General features: G+C 37.8%; 1 protein-coding gene across 1 annotated transcript in view; it reads left to right on the top strand.

The window, feature by feature from the left end:
• LOC133991868 (1-phosphatidylinositol 4,5-bisphosphate phosphodiesterase beta-1-like) overlaps positions 1-26,386 on the top strand; it is a 37,342-nt gene that overhangs the window by 1,663 nt on the left and 9,293 nt on the right. The window contains exons 2-21 of the mRNA XM_062430459.1: positions 2,356-2,433; positions 3,642-3,710; positions 5,510-5,650; positions 5,761-5,840; positions 6,674-6,727; positions 7,390-7,465; positions 8,052-8,152; positions 10,725-10,891; positions 13,252-13,398; positions 14,984-15,141; positions 15,260-15,342; positions 17,174-17,258; positions 17,392-17,557; positions 19,684-19,739; positions 23,062-23,158; positions 23,648-23,732; positions 24,049-24,173; positions 25,511-25,665; positions 25,869-26,036; positions 26,134-26,233. Of these exons, the coding sequence (XP_062286443.1) occupies positions 2,356-2,433; positions 3,642-3,710; positions 5,510-5,650; positions 5,761-5,840; positions 6,674-6,727; positions 7,390-7,465; positions 8,052-8,152; positions 10,725-10,891; positions 13,252-13,398; positions 14,984-15,141; positions 15,260-15,342; positions 17,174-17,258; positions 17,392-17,557; positions 19,684-19,739; positions 23,062-23,158; positions 23,648-23,732; positions 24,049-24,173; positions 25,511-25,665; positions 25,869-26,036; positions 26,134-26,233 (2,191 nt within the window). The remainder of the gene's footprint in view (positions 1-2,355; positions 2,434-3,641; positions 3,711-5,509; positions 5,651-5,760; positions 5,841-6,673; positions 6,728-7,389; positions 7,466-8,051; positions 8,153-10,724; positions 10,892-13,251; positions 13,399-14,983; positions 15,142-15,259; positions 15,343-17,173; positions 17,259-17,391; positions 17,558-19,683; positions 19,740-23,061; positions 23,159-23,647; positions 23,733-24,048; positions 24,174-25,510; positions 25,666-25,868; positions 26,037-26,133; positions 26,234-26,386) is intronic.

Genomic DNA, 26,386 nt, shown 5'->3' with positions numbered 1-26,386 from the left:
GAAATACGGCAGCGCTGGTCATTTGTTCCAACAGTTTCAAACAATTAACTGTATGTTTATGCTCAGTGTGAAGTGGAGTCTTATCTCACAGTGAAAAGCTGCACTCAGCCTCAGCTCACATCCGTTCTCTCTTCAACAGATAACACTTGTTTTCCATTAATTTTGCCTTTCTTTTAACCATTTGTGTTAGTTGCATAACTTTACCCTAACAGTAATGTATTTGCCATGACAACAATCTTTTCACTGACCTAAACCTCGGAGGATCTGAAATAGCTCATACAAAGCATTTGGAGTCATTTAGAAGTAATTTTTTACCATTATCTATCCATGAACAAAAAACTGGTCTTTAATGGGTTTTTAATTTATCACAGTGCATTGAGTGTGTTTGTCTGGTCACAACTAACCTCATCACTTCAGTAAATTATAGATTCACCTGATTCCTCAACATTTTCTACTCTGAGCATGTGGAAAATTACAAATTTTAATTTTATTTTAACTTTAGCTTACCTATTTTAACCAGTTTTTTGTTGTTATGGGGAACCTCAGGGCTCCTTCCTGGATCCTGTTTAATTTTTTATCTTTTTGCCACAGGCCTAAAACAATATACCATAAAACACTTAGGGCCTGATTTACTAAGATCCCAAATAGTGGGTACTAAATTGCGTGCACGGTGCAATAGCTTGCGCGTGCCGTTTGCGTGCGTTTTGCAGGTGATCTACTGAGAATAACTGCGTAAATGAAAACAGGTGGAACAGGTGCAGACAGCAGTATTTAAATGAGGGTTTTGTGTCTTAATGGAGAGTTTGGACGAGCAGAAAGCTGCAAGCGCAAAATGAAATGTGATCAGGTTCTAGTGGAGGTTAACTAATATATTGAGTTATAACAAAAACAAATATTACCAGAAAAACCCACATATGTGAGAGTATTAGTGACAAAGTCAATGCTGTTAGTAAAACCACAAATATTCCACTTTAAAAATATTAACACAGGTGGAAAAACTCCGTCCTGTGTGTATTCTGTCATTGTGCCTCCGTCTCCTCGTCTCCATAGTAACAGCCGGTTAATACCTGCCCTTCAAAGGTATTATTTATAGACGCAGTTAGCGTCAGAAATAATACTTTCAGGTTTGGTAAATCACAATGCGCGTGCTAAATAACATATTTGCATTTTCTCCTCCCTGAATTTTGCACACTGGGGTTGAAACGCCTCATATTACAATCATTATGGTAAACTACTAATATTACATTCATTATGGTAAACTACTAATATTACATTCATTATGGTAAACTACTAATATTACAATCATTACGGTAAACTACTAATATTACAATCATTATGGTAAACTACTTATATTACATTCATTATGGTAAACTACTAATATTACATTCATTACGGTAAACTACTAATATTACATTAATTATGGTAAACTACTAATATTACAATCATTACGGTAAACTACTAATATTACAATCATTATGGTAAACTACTTATATTACATTCATTATGGTAAACTACTAATATTACATTCATTACGGTAAACTACTAATATTACATTCATTACGGTAAACTACTAATATTACATTCATTACGGTAAACTACTAATATTACATTCATTACGGTAAACTACTAATATTACATTCATTACGGTACACTACTAATATTACATTCATTATGGTAAACTACTAATATTACATTCATTATGGTAAACTACTAATATTACATTCATTACGGTAAACTACTAATATTACATTCATTAAGGTAAACGTACTAAATGGACAGCTCGTACTATCTTGCACAGTTGAAAGACGCAAACCTCAGTGCGCTGCGTTAGTAGATCAGCTTGCACATTTTTTGCGGGTGATGTCAAGTTTGCACACGTTTCTACACACGTAGACCTTTAGTAAATCAGGCCCTATGTTTACAGTGGCTAAATATTTTTATTTGACTTCTCACATGAAACCTTACTTATAACTTTTAAAACTTTGACTCCAGACATTTAGACCAGTTGGTTTAAATTGAAAAGCAACTTGAGTCTGGCTAAAAAAAACCAACCTTAAAACATAATTCATATAAACATAAGTCTAATAAAGTCCATCAAATAGCAGACAGTAAATAAGTGCACTACATAGTAAATAGGGAGTCATTTCCAACAATCTGTGTCCCCTGTTTGATGAGAGTGCAGCTCACCTACCCAAACGCTATGAACACTGAACAACTGCAATGTGAGATGGGATTTGTAGTATTTTCTATAGACACTACATATTTTGCGCAGTTTTTTAACGTATTCTTCGAAAGCTGTTGTTGCACTTGTTGTGATTTATAATGGGATTTTTTTTGTCTGTTCTTCCTATTAAGGATCTGTCTATTGTGACTCCGTTGACTCTGCACGTGGATCCACATGGATTTTACCTCTACTGGACGGACCAAAACAAGGTTGAGCACACACACATACTTTAAAGACTGTGTAAAGTGAATTCAGACATTTTCTTCTAAACACATTAAATAGGTCATAAATGTATTTCTAAAAAAGGTGTAAAAAGCATTTCAACCATTTCGATTTGAATTGTGGAGCTAGGCTTCACAAACTGTGTTTCAAGATTTATGTGTCTGGATTTAATGGGCATAAACCCGCCCCTGCTGCTGTAGAGGTATAAATACATTCAGCGCACACTACTACTACAGTCTACAGTTAGCTGAGTTAGCCAAGCTAACCGCCGAGTTAGCCACTGAGCTAGCCGCCGAGTTAGCCACCAAGTTATCAGCTGAGTTAGCCGCCGAGTTATCAGCTGAGTTAGCCGCCAAGCTAGCAGCTGAGTTAGCCGCAGAAAGCTCTCAGACCTAGCGTCCATGTTTCTGGTAGAGGTGGTGACTTTGATTGACAGGTGACACTTGGTAGGGGGCGGGGCTTCAGCGGACTTGGAGGCCACTCCCACAGCGTTTGGGAGCAGAGAAATAGGCAGACTTTACACAACTTTGAAGCCTAATTTCATATATTTGGCGATTTTTTTAATCATTCAAATTTGGCAGGGTGGTTAACAACACATTTTTCTGTGGTATGTCAAACTCAGAACACATATTTATTCTTACTTTACACAGACTTTAAATGGACAAATACTCATTTTACACATTGTATTTATAGGCCTATATCATCAACTAGCATCAGTATTCAGGTCGAGTAATCAAAATGTAAGCATTTGAGCATTTTGATTTGAAATATACCATGACCATTCCACATTTTTTGCTTAGTATGATATTGGCAAACAAGTATATAACGTGTGCATAAATCATTAACTGGATATGTATGCTGCATAGTAAATGTGAATGTAAATCAGCTATGAACATACATAAATAAAAACTGCATAAGAAGCTGTAGGAACCATTTGAATAGGAATTACAGAGAGCCAGTACATATACACAGCATGGGATCATTTATTGTCCGCACACACACGCACACACACACACACACACACACACACACACACACACACACATACACACACACACGTACACTTTCTCTCCAGGTGGGCTTAAATCCTTAGCAGGAAACAGGATGAAGCGTTCACCTTCTAGATAACAGCTGGCTCCGGGTATGCTGATGTCGTGTGTGTGTGTGTGTGTGTGTGTGTGTGTGTTTCCTATAGGAGACAGAGTTGTTGGACTTGACTCATATAAAAGATGTCAGAACAGGAAGAAGCACCAAAACACCAAAGGTACCATCACCTCTTCACCTCCTCTTCACCTCCTCTTCACCTCCTCTTCACCTCCTCTTCACCTCCTCACCTCTCAGTGAAAAGCTAGATCTCTCTCTTCGGAGACCTTTTTCTATTCACTTTCTGCTTCTAACCCCGTTGTGACCTCTCACTCAATTACAGCTCCTCTTAGAGAGCAAAGCAACAGATATTTGACTTATTCAATTATATTCACATTCTTTGCCCTTTTACAGTGACTTTTACCACTTTATATATTCCACTGTTGTATTAATGTTTTATTTATTCACTGCTGCAGATTAAGGTCTTTTTATGTCCTTTCATTATCTTTTAACTGTGTGCAATGTTTGAAAAGCCCTCTTTAAATAGCAAAAATATTCATATAAGGCACATTAACACCATTGTTCTCCTGACTGGTGGATGTTTTTATTAATGACTGTACTGAATGATCACTGAAGCTGCATCACAAATCTTAAATAACCTCCATGCTCGGCTCCTAATTTTTCCAGGTTTGGCAGAGGAGGGAATTAAAATGACTGTGACCACAAACCAGATTATTCAAATTAAATCAAAAACTTAAAGGATAAGGTGAATTAAGAGAAGCTTATTTTAATTCCAATGTAAAACAAAGGCCAAAAGTGAAATGTCAAATTTATTGGAATTAGGTCCACTAATAAAATAAATCTACCAAAGCCAACAAGTTAACCCTTTAAACAGGCAGGAGTGGAAAATGAGATGTAAAAAGTATTATTTTTATCTAATTTGATATGACTATTTATCTCATTGGCACCTAATTTAAAACTTTCACAGATAATTAAAAACATTTTTTTGTATATTTTGGATTTAATGAGTTGTATCTCCACCAGGATACATTGCCTCTATTAAGGTATAAAATTATATATATATATGTATCTCCTGGTGCAAGGTGCATCAACAGTTGTGCATTATGTTGCTATTTTATGATGAAATTGTATTTTTAGATTCACTACATGTTACTTTATTATGAGCTCTGACGGTTGTTTTCGTATTACATGAAAAGTGTCTGAGATTTCACACATTCATGAGTAATAAATGCACTGTACTGTATAATAATATGTTGTTGTGCGTGATGGATAGTCCATGGCCGATCGTGTGTGTGTGGGCTCCAAATCCCAAGACGTCACCAGTTTTGCACGGCATCAGCAAAGTTTCCACATGAAATAGCACACGCCACTTGTGCCAACTTACGGACGGCTGATTCAGCCAAGAAACAACATGCCATATTAATCCTCAGCATGGTAAACAACATGGTTACCACGGCTTGTCATGACTGAGTTCAAATGCAAAAAAACAACTGTTGTTCTGTTTTTGCCAACTCTTGCAATCTGTCCAAAGAGTGATAGTTACATTCAACCTAACAAACCTTTTTTTAAATGTTGTACCACCTGATATTTACCTATTTTTTAGTGCTTAGTTTAATACAGCTCACCCTCATAGAGAAGCATTACTGCAATTTAAACCTCACTACCTGCTGCTGTTTAATCACCAGCTGCTCTCATCTTCCACCTGCACCCAATTTAAAGTAGCTTGCCTCTAAATATAACATGCAGCAAATATATATAATATCCCACACTGGATATGAACTTTAAATGTGTGTGAGATATATCATGTTCTCACTTTAAGAGCAGGAGACTTTTCTCAATAAGCAGATGTTTATTTTTTATAAATGAGAGGCAAACAAATTGGTCTCAACCTCCCCTCTGTCACCTTTGTGTACCTCCAGCGTGCCTCTGTTTAAGCCGACACTCTGTATCGTCCAATAGGAGGCCAAGCTGCGGGAGCTGCTGGATGTGGGGAACCTGGTTGGCCGGCTGGAGAACCGTGTGGTTACCGTGGTTACGGCTTCAGACCATGTAAACGTCAACCAGCTTAACTTCATAGCCACACAGGAGGAAGAAGCAAAGGTACTGAGCTCACTACACTGACGAGGAGGAGGAGAATGATGATGATGATGACGATGATGATGATGATGATGATGATGATGATGATGATGATGAGTGTCTGATTTCGGTAGGTGTGGTGTGAGGAACTGTTTTCTCTGTCTTCCAACCTGCTCAGCTACAATCTCAACAGAGACCAAAGTCTGCTGAAAGCGTGAGTGAAGACACACACATGCACACACACACGCACGCACACACACACACACACACACACACACACACACACACACAAACATAATTGCACACACTTTAAGCACACTTTATCTGCAGCCTAACAAGGATTGTCTGTGTAGCCAAAGCTTGATCTTCACACACAGCGTCCGGCTGCAGTAAATACTCACTAGAGAGAATCTAATATGTGTTAATCTTCCATTGAAAATAATCCAAAGCAAATCAAATGTTTACTCATGCTAAAAACTACAGTGCTGAGCTTTTTAAAAATAAAACTAACATTTGTGTGACCCATTTTTAAAGATTTACGTGCATTGTTAGTTATCGATTAGTTACTTAAGTTATTTCAATTTTCAAGTAAGTTTGGTTCAAGATTAAGAAACTACATTCAAACTATATTCAGACTATTAGTTCACTTTAAATTGACATCTGATTATTGGTTGAATATCCCTGAGTGGGGTGAAAGTGACATCTACTGTATGCATACTAATTTATGTCTGTAAGAAAGTTATATTTAGTCTCTAAAATCTGGATTTCAAGGTTTAAAGCATAAAATCATATAAGCTTCCCGTCTCTTATATAAAGGGTGCTAAACATGAGCAGGTTACTGTGGTGAACTGTTTTTTTAATTAAGGCTTCACCAAGTTTTCTCAACATTAATGTTCCAGTAATACTGAGACCAAACAGGAGACTTACCCCACAGAAAAAAAACATTTGATAATACTGATTTTAATCTAATTAATCTCATATTTTCACACCCTTGAGATCTGAGCGTTCAACCCAGGAGAAAAAACAACTTTTGTGTTTTTCTTTCAGGTACGTACGGTTAACTCTGCAGCTGAACACAGAGGGGAAAATTCCCGTCAAAAAGTGAGTCCCTGATCTTTAATCATCACCCTCCTAATCTACAATATAAATGGCTCTACCTGAATGCTAACTTTGAGACACGTGTTAGAGAGTAGATGTCTGAGAAAGTGAAGAAATAGCTTGAAGAAATCTGCAGAGACATGAGCAAACTTAAACTTTGCTCTTTCCCGTCCCTCGCTTCCAAAAATAAACTTAATTCCTTGTGCACTTGGGAAAGCAAAAACAGGGACATGATTCAGGAAGGTGCTTAATTCAGCACTGACCTGGTAATCAACTACTGCTGGTGCATGAGATGGATAATACAGTTATGAAGGAAAGCTGTATTTTAGAAGGAAACCGAGAGCAGAATTAAGGTCAGATGATATAAACCTGGAAGTCGACAGAGGATTAGTCGTTTTAAGGGGTTGCTAAGATGGTTTAAACGGTTGAGGGGACACTTAAAAAACACGACGAGGACATCAAATCATTGGGTGAAATTGGGGGTTTTCTTAAAGCAAGATTTGAAAAGTCAGAGCACGATGTCAGAGTAGTTACAGGAGTAAGTTCAAGGCTTTTAAATGGAGGGTTTGGGAAGAAGAAGTTTAAAAAATGTAGGTTTTGGTATTGGTGGCATGCTGTTGTTAAAGGATGAGCTGATAATGAACTGATGTGACTGTTTATTGCAGCATCGGTCGGGTGTTTTCATCAGACAGGAAGAGAGTAGAGAATGCCTTGGAGAGCTGCAAACTGCCTTACGGACGGGTAAACACCTCACATATGTTTATTTTGTTACTAGAGTCAGTAAATAGAGATTATAGGAGCTCAAAACCACAGCGAGGTTATAGACCTTTGCTTGATAAAACTCTGTAAAGCTGTTGCCTTCAGCGTGTAAAACTATACGACACACACATACATCTTTTATCAACGTTATCCGCCCCCCCCCCTTTTTCCTCCATTTTCCTATTTACAGTTAACTTGCTCTTGCTGGTGCCTTTTTGGTCCAGAATGACTCACAGTGCATGGCGAGGTGAAATGAGCTCAAATATCTGGGTCATCAAGTTTTTTAAGCAACCAGTGAAAAAGCGAGCGAGTCTCTGATTCTCTGTGCACGCTGAGTCTCTGAGCAACAGAAAGAGTCCTTTTGATGGAGAAAAGTTGGGTAAATAAATCAAAGATGAGAAGAAGAAGTTGATGATTCTTCTTTTTTTTTAAGGTTTAGAAACTTTTTTTTACAGTAAAGCAGGGAAAGGATAAAATAGAAAGCTGCTGGATGCTAGAAGCTAACCTAAAGTCATGCACACTGCCAATTTCAGTCATTATAAACATCTTTATGTTAAACTCTTGACAGGGTGACAGCGTCAAAGTGGACGACTTCACTCCCGAGGTTTACAGGAGTTTTTTGGAGAGTCTGTGTCCTCGTCCGGAGCTCCCCAACATCTTTAAACTGCAGTAAGTATTCAGAGAAATCTGCAGCTACACTCAAGATGTTTAAATGTGTAAATTGGAGGAAGTTGCTCTATAAAATTTGAGTTTTTTTAAAAGTCTGTTATTATTATTTGCTTCAGGCTGTGCTGTTCTTTGATTTGGGAAGAATGATGAATAATGATTCATCTTCTGTCCCACTTGTGTGCAAAGAGGGAGATAATGACTGTATCGTTAACCTTGGAGTATTAATTGCTTTATTATATTAACCCTTAATTACTGAACAGGGTCAAATTTGACATATTTTTACATTTGACAGCAGTAAAAACATCCCAAACATGTTTCTTTGTGGCTGCAATTTTGTGACTTCTCCTAATTTGACTCAGAATTTACAAAAATGGAAATATTTCAACTTTTTAAAAAACACTTTTGTGCAGCTGATATTTTTGTAACGTTTGATCTTTATCTATAAATATATATACTGTTCAAAAATACTGTTATTTTTTCATATTTCCTAATTAATTGAAAACTCCTACTGTCCTCCTATTTTACGTAACAAAGGACTTTAATATAGTGTGATTGTGATGTTTTTTCTCCATATGAGTGTAGAAGCTAAATAATGCACGCTGTTCTCTGAAAGCTTCATTAAGGATTAATCACATTTATCTTTGACTAATGATATTTATGGATGATATGTGGTTAAGAGACTAAATATAAGGGGATAATGTGAAAGGGTCAGAATATAAACAGTATGTAAGGGTTAAGTTTAAAGCTGTATATTGATTCTTCTCATTTTTGTTTAATTAATCAATCAATTATTATATTCAAATAACTAGTCTATAAAATGTCAGAAAATAATGATAAATATCCATCACAAGTTCCCAAAGTGTATCAACTCCTGTCTTAAGACAATTTGATGCTGATGTGTAATTAATTATTTGAGCTTTTAAAAATAGCTCGATATTGACTTTTCTACCGATATCCGATATTCCGATATTCTACCAACTCTTAATTTCCGATACCGATAACACCCGATACCGATATTTGCAGGCTTTTTACACCAAAACTATTAGATAACAACATAACATATCTCCTATTGTTGAATTAACACATTATGCCTACTTTTATTGTGATGCCCCACTGGATGCAAACATAAATGCAACATGGCTTTCCACATGTAAACACTGTCTGTGCAAAATAAGAGAACACCTTCAACTTAAGTTATGGAAAAAAGAGCCAATATAGCACTGCCTTATATATTATGATGCTTTGCAGTAATTTACTATCCGTAGCACACACTTGGAAATAGTTCCCAACCACAGACATAAGCCCCGTTTCTGGAGGCAGGACCTTTTATGGGAACGTCCTCTCACTCGGTCCTCTCAGCTGTTGTGTCTCCAGCAGAGTAGGAGAGGCGACTCGCCGAAAACATAACAGAGAAAATGACAACGAGGAGGTAAACCTTCTGTTTGTGTGTTTGTGTACATGGCGGTGGACGCTATGAACTTGTTAGCCACGGTTAGCAACGGTTAGCGACCCACGAGTCTAGCGTGTTGTTGTTGTTAAACGTCATCAAGCGCGCGCGGGTAAACGTCCCATGCTGCGTTCACGCAGACTCAGAAATGCTGAAACCTACAGAGCAAATATCCGTTATAAAAACCCATAGACTGTATATAAAATGGACGTAACATCCGTGACGTCACCCATTGGTTTGTGGACTGCTGCTTGGAAGCGAATAGTTTGGGATCTGAGCAGCACCATCTTGAACATTTCAGGTGCATCAGGAGGAGCATGAGGCGCCCTCCTGAACCTGTGAACCAATCAACCTGTCAATCACGACGTAGCCACGCCCCAATGCATACCCTGCTTTATCGTCAAATATAAAATCAGGGAGGCCAAAATTTCCCAAATGAACATCATACTGCATTGAAGAAGGCTTTAAACTAGCGATTGAGACCATAAACACATTTTGAAAACGTTTACTGAAGTTATAAATCAAGTGAGAAGTTGGTGAATTCTCCATTGACTTGTATAGAGACGGAAGTCCTTTTGACACCAAAACGGTCGCCCCCTGGTGGCCTTTTGATAGAATGCAGTTTTAAGTTACTTCCGCGTTGGCATCATTTCAGAGGACCAGAACTCCCCGCCTGTAAAAACCCGATACCAATACTTCCCGATATTACATTTTTAAGTGAATATCGGCCGATAATATCGGAGGGCAGATAATATCGGACATCTCTAATCAAAACTGTTTTTTAGTTTTGGAAACAGAAGGTAAATTAACTTTTACGACTAACTTATTTTAAAACAGGTGTGAACCATTGAGATTGTTCCTGTTATAAACTTACTTGGACAAATCTTGTTTATCAAAGTTTAAATCACTCAAGGCGCTAAAGTATGTCAGTAAAAGTGTTTTTGACTTGTGTCTAGTGTTGGCTGTCACTCATCTCTTTCTATATTTTCCTCTCAAGTAAAAATATGCGCTGTGATATAATATATTTTGACACTCCTAAAGGCTTTAAATGTGGCAGATGTGAACTGTTTTGAGGAGCTGTACGTTGCCCTCTAAGCTCATCCCCGGCCTCGCTGTGCTCTGCAGAGGAGCGAATGACGGGTCGTCGCTGTCAGTCGATCAGATGACAGAGTTCATCAACAACAAGCAGAGAGACCCGAGGCTCAACGAAATCCTCTACCCGCCTCTCCGCCCTGCGCAGACACACAGTCTGATTGAGAGGTTTCAACATGACCAGGAGCTGCTGAAACGAGGTACAAAAAAAACCAACAAAAAAAAAACACTTGCAGAAGGACAGATGTTGCCCTTTAGCCTCGAGGGTCACACTGAGGATTGTATATTCCTAAATAGATGAGGATGCCTATTAGCTAGTCAGCTGCGTTTGTTGATACCAAAATACCCTGACCCACCCTCCCACACACGCACCCTCAGAACTGCTAAAACAGACACTTAAGGCGCTCATATTTGTGTTAGAGATCAAATGAAGCTGTGGAACAAGTTAACTGATGAGATCAAAAAAAGTAAAAATCTGGTGCAATTTAAAAATAAGTTAAAAGATACAGTCTTGAAGGTGGGGAATGATTTATGGGACTAATGTTAAATATTTATTTTGCTTGGTATTTGCTGAGTATGTACATGTAGGTGTGTGTATATATGTGTGTAGATGGCATGTATGCTTTTTTGCTGATCGAAATAAACTCAAAACTCAAACTCAGATCCTGCCAGACAATAATTTGACACCTACTGAGAATCCAGCATGATGTTGCCTGATTTATTTATTTATTTCATTCCATCTGCAACATCATGTAATCCATTAATTCAATTCTTCTCAGTCTTCTCTCTTCTGATTTACCACTTCTGAAAAGTGACTTAACCCTGTATCGCCAAGTGTATCATATTGGATACATGAGTTTTAGAGACCTTTAAATCATCAGTGTGATCGATCATATTTCATTCCTGAAAACCTGATATATATACAATCAGATACATATAGTACAAAGATTAACCAATGCAATGTTGAATTACTAAATATTTAGTATCGAATTTTATGGTAAATTCCTGTTGAAAATGTGAGTATCAAATTAGACACAGCAGGTATAGAAGTCATTTATCTGTAAATCTGTCAATTTTCATTTTATTTCATTTCATGCATTATATATTATTATCATGCATAAAAAAGTTTAAAGGTGTTATGAGCTTTATGCAGGACCTTTAAAAAGTTGTGTTTAAAAAAATCATGCTATGAAAAATAAAATAAAAATTCTCTGTGTATCAAATATGATACAAAACAAAACTCATAGATGCAAAGTTTTATTTAATTAATCTTTTTTAATTACTTGTCAGAAGGTCCAATCAACTGTAGTTTCAAAGAATTTTAATTTTCTGGCAATTATTTGATGGTTCAGGCATTATAGGGTTAAACTTACTAAAACTGACTTACTTTATAATGTATAGTCCTGGTATTGGTACACTACTGACACTAGCTGACAATACAAGAAAAAACTTAATAGATCTTTTTCAGGAATCAGTGTCTTTAGGTATGTCACATTTTATTATACGTCATCCTAACTGACGTCTAACATATAAGTGAAACTAAAACTATTATTAGTGGTTGTTTTTAGAAGACAATTTGCTAGAATTATGGTTTAGTCAACATCCTGATGTTTAATAGATCTTTTTCAGGAATCAGTGTCTTTAGGTATGTCACATCTTATTATACGCCACCCTAACTAATATATAACATATACATGAAGTGAAACTAAAACTACTAGTGGTTCTTTTCAGAAGATAATTTGCTACAAATATGGTTTAGTGTTCATTTAGACTTTTCCACTTAGATTTTGCCAATGTAGGAGGCCAACGAGAGAAAGAAGGGGGTAATATGCAGAACTCGTGGATGAATGCCACAGATCGGGGTAGCTGTACACGGCCATAGAAGAGGGAGGGAGGGGCTTTGTGGGGAAATCACTGTGCAAAGCCGACACTCTCCTGGTCATCACTGGGGCACACAGAAGACAAGCCATCAGTAAAGCCACCAAAGAGGCAGAAAAAGGCCTCAAAGTGGCTGTGGGTCACGAGGGAGAAGCCATGGTCTAATGCTTCTTGGACACAGGCTGGGAACTGATCACTTCCAGTTGGGTCGCCTGGATGAGGGGGGGTCTGAAATTGAAAGACCTGAAACCCCAAATGACCCCACATAATATCGAAGTGCATCACTGGACGTATGTAAATTATATGTTGCTCAACTTTTAGATCAAAGGAGTCTGAAACTGCCTTTTTCCTCAAAAAACATGAAAAATCAGCTGAGAAGCAAAAGTAAGAAGCAGTGTGACCAAACCTGAACTGAGTGGTTTTATTTGCTGAAACTCAACCATAGAGGCAGCAGACCGGAAAGCACGCACAGAGGTCGGAGGCAATGTTATTATTATTAGATTGTAGGACTTCATGGGTGTGATGGAGCTATTATCAAGTTTATAGTATATATTTTCAGATCCAAAATATTAGAAAAACAAGATATTGAGGTTGTATAAAACATTCACACCCAGGAAATAGCATATGGCAGATCATTTCAATCACTGATATTTATGTATTCATGTATTTGTGTGTCGTGCAGGTGTCATCTCTCTCCAGGCATTCGCTAGTTATCTGTCCAGTGATGAGAACGGCGTCATCCCACCAGAAAAACTGGATCAGTCTGAAGACATGAACTTCCCGCTGTGTAACTACTTCATCAACTCATCACATAACACATACCTGACAGGTACGCACACACTGCTAAATGCTTACCTCCAAAGCACAGTCATATTTATGTGTGTATAGTTAATATGAACAAGAGTATAAACCATAGACTCCAGGCTCGTTTAAAAATCTCTGAACATGATGACAGGTTCAAATCTCCTTAAAAAAACAGAAGCTCTACTTTGTAAATCATCCTTCAGAGTGACGCTGAGCTCTGCCGATTCTCCACTAAACACCTGCTGTGCATTTGCAGCAATAAAAACTGAAAGGATCTTTGACTATGTTACCAGAACCAGTGATTGGCTCATCCTTTAAAACAAAAAACATATATCTGACCCAAACTTAAGCAACAGCAGCTGGATCTGATCCTTGAATGGACACAATCGGACTAAAAGAAACAGACAACATGGTTAAAACTCATCATTTTTGCTTCCAATCATTCAATTTATCTCAGAAGTTGGAAGTCGGAGCTGGGAATGATGTCATACCCAAGTTTGAAGTGTTTCAGTTCAAGAAGTCAGATAACCAGTTCTAGCCATAGTTAGCCATTGATAGCAAAACCAGGTGATAAAACATATTTCGCTGGATTTTACCATAGACTGTATATAAAATGGACGTAACATCCGTGACGTCACCCATTGGTTTGTGGACTGCTGCTTGGAAGCGAATAGTTTCGGATCTGGGCAGCGCCATCTTGAACATTTCAGGTGCATGCTGGGAAAAATAAAAACACGGATTCTACTTATATGGGCATCAGGAGGAGCATGAGGCGCCCTCCTGAACCTGTGAACCAATCAACCTGTCAATCACGACGTAGCCTCGCCCTAATGCATACCCTGCTTTATCGTCACATATAAAATCAGGGAGGCCAAAATGTCCCAAATGAACATCATACTGCATTGAAGAAGGCTTTAAACTAGCGATTGAGACCATAAACACATTTTGAAAACGTTTACTGAGGTTAGAAATCAAGTGAGAAGTTGGTGAATTCTCCATTGACTTGTATAGAGACGGAAGTCCTTTTGACACCAAAACGGTCGCCCCCTGGTGGCCTTTTGATAGAATGCAGTTTTAAGTTACTTCCGCTCCCCGCCTGGATTTTACGCATACGAGCACCGTAGCAACATGTCCACAGATAGACGCTGGACAGTGAACTGTCTGTTCGACTCATTTAATGAGACACAAATGAGACAAAACTGGTAATAAACAGGGCTGGTGAGATTATTCCAACCTTCAGAGCTGGAAATCTAACTTCAGGGAGTCATTCTAGTTCAAATTGTCGACTGGAAACTCAGAAATAAACCTTACCTACTATGTCTACTATACCTCCTCTGCTTCCATATTATGTATGTAAGCTCCCTGACTGCAGAGTAGCAGAGAGGAAAATGTTTTACAGAAGGTAAAAACTGACCATTGAGTTTGTTGTTCATTATTTGTCCAAGCCAACAAAGCTTTTCCTCTCTGCTTAGAACAAAGAAACCAACTCATCAAAATATTGTATTCCTCTATTTTCGTTATCCAACCAGCAGTTATAATTGTCCATGCAGCCTTAGAGAGATAGCTTTGTATTTAAATGTGTCTCAGTGTTTTATATGATTCTTTCTCAGCGGGCCAGCTGGCGGGGAGCTCCTCGGTGGAGATGTACAGACAGGTTCTCCTGGCTGGGTGCCGCTGTGTGGAGTTAGACGTGTGGAAAGGACGGACGGCTGAGGAGGAACCTGTGATCACACACGGCTTCACCATGACTTCAGAAATCCCCTTTAAGGTGTGAACACATCCTGGTGTCTACATCAGTCATAAAGAGCAACAGCAAAGTTTTCTTTTAGTTTCATGTTGTTGTAACTGTCACTATTCATGTGCTATTTTATCTTTTATTTTTACAGGAAGTGATTGAAGCCATTGCAGAATGCGCCTTCAAGACCTCACCTTTCCCTGTCATATTGTCTTTTGAGAACCACGTGGACTCGTGAGAATCTCTCTCTCATTTTTAATGTGTCTGTCTATTTATAGAAAGGAAGAGATTACAATGGAAGCTGCTAAACAACCAATTTTATAATATAATTATCTATTAGAGCTCGAGGAAAATGGACTATATTTGGACAATAACAATATTCCGATTGGCAAAGTCACATTTATTTATAGAGCACATTTCATACAGAAAGCAACACAATATGCTTCACAAGGCAAGAACAATACATGCATAATGACGTACAATACAAGCATACTTATCATACATAAAAAGCCAATTAACATACACATGCATACATGGACTCAGAGGTAATTAAAGTGCATACATATTTATTTAAATCAGGAGCAGACATTGCCTATAAATTATTCAGCTACAAAGCAAAACATTTAGGGCCTGATTTACTAAAGGTCTGCGTGTGTAGAAACGTTTGCGTCTTTCAACTGTGCAAGATAGTACGCGCTGTCCATTTAGTACGTTTACCATAATGAATGTAATATTAGTAGTTTACCGTAATGAATGTAATATTAGTAGTTTGCCATAATGAATGTAATATTAGTAGTTTACCATAATGAATGTAATATTAGTAGTTTACCATAATGAATGTAATATTAGTAGTTTACCATAATGAATGTAATATTAGTAGTTTACCGTAATGAATGTAATATTAGTAGTTTACCATAATGAATGTAATATTAGTAGTTTACCGTAATGAATGTAATATTAGTAGTTTACCATAATGAATGTAATATTAGTAGTTTACCGTAATGAATGTAATATTAGTAGTTTACCATAATGAATGTAATATTAGTAGTTTACCATAATGAATGTAATATTAGTAGTTTACCGTAATGAATGTAATATTAGTAGTTTGCCATAATGAATGTAATATAAGTAGTTTACCGTAATGAATGTAATATGAGGCGTTTCAACCCCAGTGTACAAAATACAGTGAGGAGAAAATGCAAATATGTTATTTAGCACGTGCATTGTGATTTACCAAACCTGAAGGTATTATATCTGACGCTAACTGCGTCTATAAATAATACCTTTGAAGGGAAGGTATTAACCGGCTGTTACTATGGAGACGAGGAAACGGAGGCACAATGACCCAATACACACAGGACGGAGTTTTTTCCACCTGTGTTAATAATTTTAAAGTGGAATATTTGTGGTTTTACTAACAGCATTGACTTTGTCACTAATACTCTCCCATATGTGGGTTTTTCTGGTAATATTAGTTTTTGTTATAACTCAATATATTAGTTAATCTCTTCCACTAGAACCTGATCACATTTCATTTTGCGCTTGCAGCTTTCTGCTCGTTCAAACTCTCCATTAAGACACAAAACCCTCATTTAAATACTGCTGTCTGCACCTGTTGCACCTGTTTTCATTTACGCAGTTATTCTTAGTAGATCACCTGCAAAACGCACGCAAACGGCACGCACAATCTATTGCACCGTGCACGCAATTTAGTATCCACTATTTGGGATCTTAGTAAATCAGGCCCTAAGTGCGTAATGATGAAGTTTAAAAAGTTTAAAATAATCAGATAACAATATGTCCTCCAATATTAGTTTCTTTACACAAACAAATAACATAAAACAAACATTTCTGATAAGAATTTGGTTATCAAATAATTGCGACCCAGATATTCGCTGAGAAACAAAGTTGGCAGCGCTCTCCTGCTGATTAACAAATTGCCTCGAGCATATCTTTGGCATTTCATTACAATAATTCCTTGTTACTTATCGGTGGGTGTAAACAATGATGCAAAAGTTTCAGAAATGTGTTAAAATATCCGTTATGTTTATATTCTGTCTCATAGTTTGAAGCAGCAGGCTAAAATGGCTGAATATTGTCGATCCATCTTTGGAGACGCGCTGTTGATCGATCCTCTGGACAAATATCCGGTAAGACAACACACACAGGACAAATGTTATGTTAAAAGATTGCAGTGAAAGCTAAATAGTTGTTAATTTCATGTCTATTAGGTGGCTACAGGTAGTATGTATAATGTCATATCCATTGGCTGTGTGTGTGTAGCTGGAGTCGGGCGCCCCCCTGCCCAGTCCTCAGGAGCTGATGGGCAAAATCCTCATCAAGAACAAGAAATCTCACAAACCGGCCCAAAACACAGACACCAAGAGACTGACGGACCAGCCGGCCAATCAGAGCAACGAACCACTATCGCCTAGCAACAACACAGGAGGTAAGACAGACACACACACACACACAGACACACATACACACAAAGACTTTTTACAGCCTTGAAATCCATGTGAAATGTGTTGAGCTGTGACTGCTGATAATAATGAACCGAAGGGTGTTCAGGCTTTAAAGTCATAGATTATTCGTATTGTTGTGTATCTTTTAAGCTATTTTCACATATATATTTTAGATGTAGATCTTCACAACTATGAGTCACCAACAAATCAATGAAAGCGCTGCAGCTTCAGTGCCGCAGTGAGTCTGGAAATTCAGATAACCGAGATCATTTTTAACCAGATTTAGAGACAGGGGAGAGTTACAGGTTATCTCAGCTCATAAAAAAGCATAAAAAAAACACCAGAAGTTGAATCATATGGTTTTCACATATAAGGTTTTAATTATATTGTCAGATTCAGACACCTCAAAGTACTCAGACATCATTTCTTTCATGATTTTAACCAAAGTGACAAAGCTACTCGTTCTGCTCATGCTGATATCTTCCTCTGCGGACCTCCGCGCCTCATCTGGGAGGCCTCAGTAATGAGCAGGACATCCCTGATGAGGTCGGTAGCTCAGAGCAGCAATTAAACAGCAGAGCAAAGGGGGACATTAGGAATCCCTATTCACACGTCTGATGTACAAATCCCGGACGCAGACTTAAGACCGCTACCAAGTAGGCCTCGCTCTGGTCTGCTGAAAGTCTGCCTGGTCCACAAAGAGGAGCGGATGATCTGTGCTGAAGTAGATACTCATACATCCTTTAGTCAGTAGAAGCTTGAGTGGGCTGAATATCCACAGGAAGAGAATATAAGAACCCTTATATACAGTTCAGGGTCAAATTTGATCCATTTTTAACTTTTGAGAGCTGTAACAACTCCATAAAACACATTTCTTTTAGTCATACGTTTCATAATGTGAGCCACAGTATAACACAAATGGAAATGAAATGCATAATCTTTTTACATCTTTGTGCAGCTGATACACTTATTTGTATATATGCAAATGTATAAGTTTGACCTGTGTTCAATAATCAGCATTAAGACATGTTGTAATGTTCTCCTGGACCATAAAATAGTGATTTGAATGTCTTTTTTTCCATAAGATTGATCAAACATTTATTAATGACTGATGGTGAATGTATGAATTTGAGTTGGTGTAGAGACTAATTATGAGTATTAACAGTATGTGAGGATTAGAGCAGCTGCTTGTTTATAGAGCTACAGGCATTTATCTGGTTTATGTTCTTGTTTTTTTTTAAAATTTTGTGCACTACAAATATCAGTTTGCTTCATCACTCTGATATTGAGCGAGAATACCTGCTGTTGGTTTATTTGTGGATTGATTTTTAATGTTTGACATTTCCTCAGACGACATTTCTTTAAAAGCAGTAATGTACCGTTTTGCTGTACAGTGTGTGGATGATGTTCTGACCATAGACTGTATATAAGAAATGGACGTAACATCTGTGACGTCACCCATTGGTTTGTGGACTGCTGCTCGGAAGCCAATGGTTTCGGATCTGGGCAGCGCCATCTTGAAAATTTCAGGTGCATGCTGGGAAAAATAAAAACATGGATTCTACTTATATGGGCATCAGGAGGAGCATGAGGCGCCCTCCTGAACCTGTGAACCAATCAACCTGTCAATCACGACGTAGCCACGCCCTAATGCATACCCTGCTTTATCATCACATATAAAATCAGGGAGGCCAAAATGTCCCAAATGAACATCATACTGCATTGAAGAAGGCTTTAAACTAGCGATTGAGACCATAAACACATTTTGAAAACGTTTACTGAGGTTATAAATCAAGTGAGAAGTTGGTGAATTCTCCATTGACTTGTATAGAGACGGAAGTCCTTTTGACACCAAAACGGTCGCCCCCTGGTGGCCTTTTGATAGAATGCAGTTTTAAGGTACTTCCGCCTTGGTCTCATTTCAGAGGACCGGAACTCCCCGCCGGGATGAAATGATAAAAATGTTTAAAATAAATGTCATTTAACCTTTATTTGAACAATTTTGCACTATTCGGGAGCCTTTGCTGAGCATGGTGATGATGATGATGATGATGATGATGATGATGAACAATGAAGATGTGAAGACTTGTTTAACTTCAATTTTTAACAGAGATCGAGGCTGAGAGTGAGGAAGATGATGATGACGACGATGATGAGGGTAAAAAGGTCAGTGGTGACATCATACGGGTCACCCTCACTGCTGTCTCCATTTGTTAACAAGTGTCGTTTAATCTCATTGTTTTCTTGTTTATTCTGTACGCCATCGCGGCTGTTTTAATGTATTTTTACTGTAATTTAAATGTTTTTGTTATTTGGTTATTTTTTTAATCTTGCTGCTTCTCGCTGTATTTTTTAGTTTTTTGCTGTTGTCACTGCAGTGTGTCGCTGTTTAGTCCTCTTATGGTGTCATTGCTGTTTGTTGCTGTTGTTTATTCTCAATGTGTTCTGTGTTGATGTCGTTTTTTTGGTTTCCTCGTCCTTTGTGTTCACAGTAGGCCTCGGCGTTAAGCACACAAGAAGCCAAAGCTTATTGTTTACTGGCTTTATTCAGTTTGGGTTTATCTTCACAAACAGATCAGCTGAATGTGGGGAAAATGTGGCCATAAAAAAACTAAAAGAAACAGCATCTGGTAAAAGGTCAGTGACAAATAAGGGGTGGCAAGATGAGCAATTCAAAAATATCTTTAAAAATGTTTTAAAAGCAGCATCAGGTTTATTAAAATGTACATTTTGTATTTTTGTTGGTTTTATGTCGTTTGCACCATTTTTTTGACTGAAGGTAAGACTGAAAGCTCCTGAAAATGTCAAATGGTGTAACCACAAAAGAATGATACATATTACATATTTTATCCACCTAGAGAGAAAGAAAGAAAGAAAGAAAGAAAGAAAGAAAGAAAAATAAAGGAGGAAAAAGAGAAAAAAGAACAATGAGGAAGAGGAGAAAGAAAGAAAGAGAGAAAAGAAATGAAAGAAAGAAAGAAAGAAAGAAAGAGAAAAATAAAGGAGGGAAAAGAGAAAAAAGAACAACGAGGAAGAGGAGAAAGAAAGAAAGAGAGAAAAGAAATGAAAGAAAAAAAGAGAAAGAAAAATAAAGGAGGAAAAAGAGAAAAAAGAACAATGAGGAAGAGGAGAAAGAACGAAAGAGAGAAAAGAAATGAAAGAAAGAAAGAAAGAAAGAGAAAAGTAAAGGAGGGAAAAGAGAAAAAAGAACAACGAGGAAGAGGAGAAAGAAAGAAAGAAAGAGAGAAAAGAAATGAAAAAAAAAAGAAAAAAGAGAAAGAAAAATAAAGGAGGAAAAAGAGAAAAAAGAACAATGAGGAAGAGGAGAAAGAACGAAAGAGAGAAAAGAAATGAAAGAAAGAAAGAAAGAAAAGAGAAAAATAAAGGAGGAAAAAGAGAAAAAGGAGGAAGAGGAGAAAGAAAGAGAGAAGAGGAGAAAGGAAAAAAGAAAGATAAAGGAGGAAGAAGAGAAAGAAATAAAAAGTAGGAGGAGAAAGAACAAAGAAAGAAAGGAGGAAGAGGTAAAAAAAAAGAAAAGAAAGAAAAAAGAGGAGGAGAGAGAAAGAAAGAAAGCAGTCAGTTTCCTGATCTCCATGGTTACCAGAGTAAATGTAATATTGAGAACAATAGTATTCCATTAGCTTTATTTAATATAAAAGTTATAATGTAAGATCATGCCAAACTAGTTGATATGGTGTTTTATTGACAATTTACTGTTTTTAAGCAAGTTGAATTATTTGGTACAAAGTTTTTATGGTTACACCACTTAGACATTTTTACCATAATCCTCTAATATATTCTCTCAAAATGGATTAAAAGCAGAAATTTGATGCTGGGTCCACAAAAAAAGAATGTGTGCAAGTTATTCATACGTTTATATTCACATTTTAACCCCTTTAAATTTGACTATAAACCACATGGACACAAAAAACCTTATTAACCCTAAAACAAAGAAACCGGAGATTAAAAATGCCACTAGTCACACCGACAGAGAAGAAAATGGGATGAAAACAACAACAAAAAACAGGAAAAACTGTTAAAAGATAAAAGGCCTGTTAAAGGCGTGGGTGTGATAGTGAGAGGAGGTCAGTGTGTGAGTGTTTTAAAGTGTACGCAGATGTCTTTTTGTAATTGTTTTTTTTGCTGTTTACTGTTTTTGTTGTTATGTTACGTTGGTTATTACTGTTAAGTTTCAATAATGATGCAGCTGTTTGTTTGTCATCACATGCTGAAAAAACTAAAAATTGTCTGACTTTCAGGACCAAAATAATGAAAACTGTATATCTGATTGTGTACAGGGTATCTGCAGGTCTTGATCATAGACTGTATATAAAATGGACGTAACATCCGTGACGTCACCCATTGGTTTGTGGACTGCTGCTTGGAAGCGAATAGTTTCGGATCTGAGCAGCGCCATCTTGAAAATTTCTGGTGCATGCTGGGTAAAAAAAAAACACGGATCCTACTTATATGGGCATCAGGAGGAGCAAGAGGCGCCCTCCTGAACCTGTGAACCAATCAACCTGTCAATCACAACGTAGTCACGCCCTAATGCATACCCTGCTTTATCGTCACATATAAAATCAGGGAGGCCAAAATTTCCCAAATGAACATCATACTGCATTGAAGAAGGCTTTAAACTAGCGATTGAGACCATAAACACATTTTGAAAACGTTTACTGAGGTTAGAAATCAAGTGAGAAGTTGGTGAATTCTCCATTGACTTGTATAGAGACGGAAGTCCTTTTGACACCAAAACGGTCGCCCCCTGGTGGCCTTTTGATAGAATGCAGTTTTAAGTTACTTCCGCTTTGGCCTCATTTCAGAGGACCAGAACTCCCCGCCTGGTCTTGAGCAGCCTTAAACAGCAATTTAAATTAGTTTTCTAGTTCTTCAAAGACCATAAAAAGTATTTAATTTAAGTTTAATTTGCAAAAAGTTTTAAATATTTTCTCTTTCTTGCAGTAGACAGTAATATTAGTTATACAATTGGAGACATTACACACCTATAATCTAAAAGTGGGATTGTTTTGACAGTAGATTTTCCAGTAGGAAGCTGTTTAAACCTTTTTGTGAACCATTAGTCACAAAGATCAAGTGTTGATTTTAGCAAAAACTTAGATTAGCTTAAATTAATTAATCATATGTCATCATTTAATCCATTTGTCCATTTTCTGCCACTGATGTAGGTCCAGGACATGTTATATTTATTAATTACATCATTAAGAATTATAATTATATATTGTTGGGAAGTAAAATTGTGATATAATAAGGAATACCTAGAGGCCATCACCCATATTGTCACATCTTTGGTATTAAACTGCATATTATGTGATGTTAAAATGGTCTTAAATTGAACTTAAAGTGAACCCTGCAGAAACGTTGTGTTAAAGCATCAGTGAGTCCATTAAACACAGCTCTCTGATTCAGATCGGTGAATGTTTAGACCCCCGAACTTCCTTTTTCTCCTGCGGTTGTTTATTTTTAGGGTTCAGCAGAGCGGGAAGCGGTGGCGACGGAGGAAATGTCGACTCTGGTAAACTACGTCCAACCAACCAAGTTCAACTCCTTTGAAGCCTCCAAGAGTAAGAGACGCAGATCAGAGCCCAACAGTTTGACACACTGAGACAAACTCTTGTTGTTTGAATGTTTTGATCTAATTTTCTTCTTTCTGTAAGTGTTGAAAAAAAAACTGCAGAACATATCCAGCAATCCTTCGGTATCATTTGATGCCTCAGGATTTGTCTGCACATTTCACATCTTAAGGTTAACCTTTCCAGTGATAGAGTAGCATTTTCTTTTTAAGTCATTGATCTTGTCATTATTTCTTTCTTGAAATGACAAGTAAAGGAGTAAAAATGACAGTAAAAATGTGTAATTGTGATAATGATCATGTTTTAACTCAAGACAAGGCTCCTTACAAATTTAAAAATCACTGAAAGGAAGAAAGTTGTTGAAATCGATAATTAGAAAGAGATAATTAGTAACTGAAAAATGTGTGTGTGTGTGTGTGTGTGTGTGTGTGTGTGTGTGTGTGTGTGTGTGTTTGTGTGTGTCCACCCGCCCGCATGTAGAGGCCGCCCGCTGTTACCACATGTCGTCTTTTGTGGAGACCAAAGCTTTGGAGCACCTCACAAAGTCACCAGTGGAGTTTGTGGAGTATCCTTGGCAACGGTTGCCACAGTTACACCGTAACATGGCAACCGCTTCTTTCTTTGTGTTCTTCTTTCTCTTCTGATGCTTTAAAAAATAAATAAATAAATACAAGTGTTAGTACCAGGTTTAATACATTATCATTTAATAAAGATGATGACAAAAGTGTATTAGGAGTTGTAGTAATATCTATATTTGAAGATAATATGTAGTGTATATTGTGTTGTGAGTGATGTCTTTTTTTTCGTGCTACCAGAACATGACATGGACATAAAAATGAAATAACTCACTCCATAATTGTCCTTAACTTTGCACCAACCAGATATAATAAATCCCAGTTGAGTCGTATCTATCCAAAAGGAACCAGAGTCGACTCGTCCAACTACATGCCTCAACTTTTCTGGAACGCTGGATGTCAGCTGGTGGCTCTCAACTACCAAACTATAGGTAAAAATATTTTGCATATTTTTTTTATTTTTATGTATATTTTATGCCCTTTAATCTGCATTTAAACAGTGCCTTTAAAACTGTACTAGTGCTCACCTGGATAATTATAATAATACCCAATGTTAAGGCCAGTAGTTCTAAATATTTAAACTTTCTTTTCCGTATAATAGATCGAATGAGTGTGAATACTACCCTTAGCTTCACCACACCAAGTCATATCTCATTAATTGATCACAAATTGATCTGAAAACTGCCATGAGTCAAGCTCCTAAATGTACTTACTGATTTTAAAGTTGAATATCAGAACTTCAATACGCCATTAGTGGCATCATGGCGTTTTTTTTTTAGCTTTGTGATGACATGTTTTGTATTGCGTCTCTTTTCAGACTTACAGTATACAAATTTTCTCTACACAGTCAATGTCTTAGTATTTTTGACTTTTACCAAACCAGATTTCTCTCAGCGCAGCTGCTCATTGTTTTTACTGATAAATCAATAAACCACGGATCCCCAAAAATAACCCTTTACACTTTACTTCCCAACAACTCTAAAGGCTGATTTATGGAAGATCACTTAAGACACAGAAATTAAAGAGTCATGGGACATGTTCCTACCCTCACCTATGGTCATGAGCTTTGGGTAGTGACCGAAAGAACGAGATCGCGGGTACAAGCGGCCGAAATGAGCTTCCTCCGTAGGGTGGCTGAGCTCTCGCTTAGAGATAGGGTGAGAAGCTCGGTCATCCGGGAAGAGCTCGGAGTAGACCCGCTGCTCCTCCGCGTCGAGAGGAGCCAGATAAGGTGGCTCGGGCATCTAGTTAGGATGCCTCCCGGACGCTTCCCTGGTGAGGTGTTCAGGGCATGTCCCACCGGCAGGAGACCCCGGGGAAGTCCCAGGACACGCTGGAGAGACTATGTGTCTCGGCTGGCCTGGGAACGCCTCGGGATCCCCCGGGAAGAGCTGGACGAAGTGGCTGGGGAGAGGGAAGTCTGGGTTTCCCTACTTAGGCTGCTGCCCCCGTGACCCGACCCCGGATAAGCAGAAAGAAGATGGATGGATGGATGGATGGGACATTTTCTATTTATTCTTCAGTGAGCTAGCTAAACTAATTCAAGCAATTAAAGAAGGATGAGACACGTTATAGACCAAAACATCAATATGGAAGTTCAGTAAAAACTACAATCTCCATGGCAGCATTAATAACCCTAACCTACAAAATATGACATAACGATCAACATCGAGCAAAACTTTCTTCTGTTGAAATTACATAATTTCTAGTGAGCGACACTTAAATCCCATAAATCATCCTCACAGCTGCCATTATCCCTGTTTTCCAGATTTGCCCATGCAGCTGAACCTCTTCGTGTTCGAGTACAACGGTCGCAGCGGCTACAGACTGAAGCCTGAGTTCATGAGACGGCACGACAAACACTTTGACCCTTTTACAGAAAACACAGTGGACGGCATCGTAGCTAACACTCTCTCTGTGAAGGTACAACTGTCAAAGCCTTTATATATATAGTTATATCATTTTAGATGATTTTAGGATCTTTTAACTTCCTCTTCTGGAAAAATTAGACAATCTTGGAGTCAAATTTGACATATATTGGCTTTAAATTTGGCTGTATAATTGTATTTTTCTGCTACCTGTTTGTATTTATTGGCTGAGAGGTGTTTCTGTCTGTTTTGTTCCAGGTTATTTCAGGCCAGTTCCTGACTGAGCGTAGGGTGGGTGTGTACGTGGAGGTGGAGATGTTTGGACTTCCTGTGGACACCAGGAGGAAAGCACTGAAAACCAAAACCTCTCAGAACAACAACGCCGTCAACCCGGTGTGGGACGAAGAGCCTATCGTGTTCAAAAAGGTACCTGAGATACCTGCAGAGCAACAGGAATGAAACATTTGCAAGAATCTGATGTTATACTACTATAATCTACCTGTTGATGGTCTGACTCTGACAGGTGATTCTTCCTACGCTGGCTTCTCTGAGAATCGCTGCGTTTGAGGAAGGAGGGAAGTTTATTGGTCATCGAATTATCCCGGTGTCAGCTGTAAGACCAGGTAGCTACTTTAGTCATCAACACCTTCATCCCTAATCCCTTCTCTGTGTGGTGAATAATGTGGTGCATTCATCTTTTCCCACAACTCTACACTCCAGTTTTTCCTCTATTATTAAAAAAAAAGAGGCTTTCGCTTGTATTAATCATAGACTGT

This window comes from Scomber scombrus, chromosome 12 (assembly GCF_963691925.1).
Source record: "Scomber scombrus chromosome 12, fScoSco1.1, whole genome shotgun sequence".
Classification (NCBI taxonomy): domain Eukaryota; kingdom Metazoa; phylum Chordata; class Actinopteri; order Scombriformes; family Scombridae; genus Scomber; species Scomber scombrus.
This window is presented reverse-complemented; position numbering and strand designations above follow the sequence as displayed.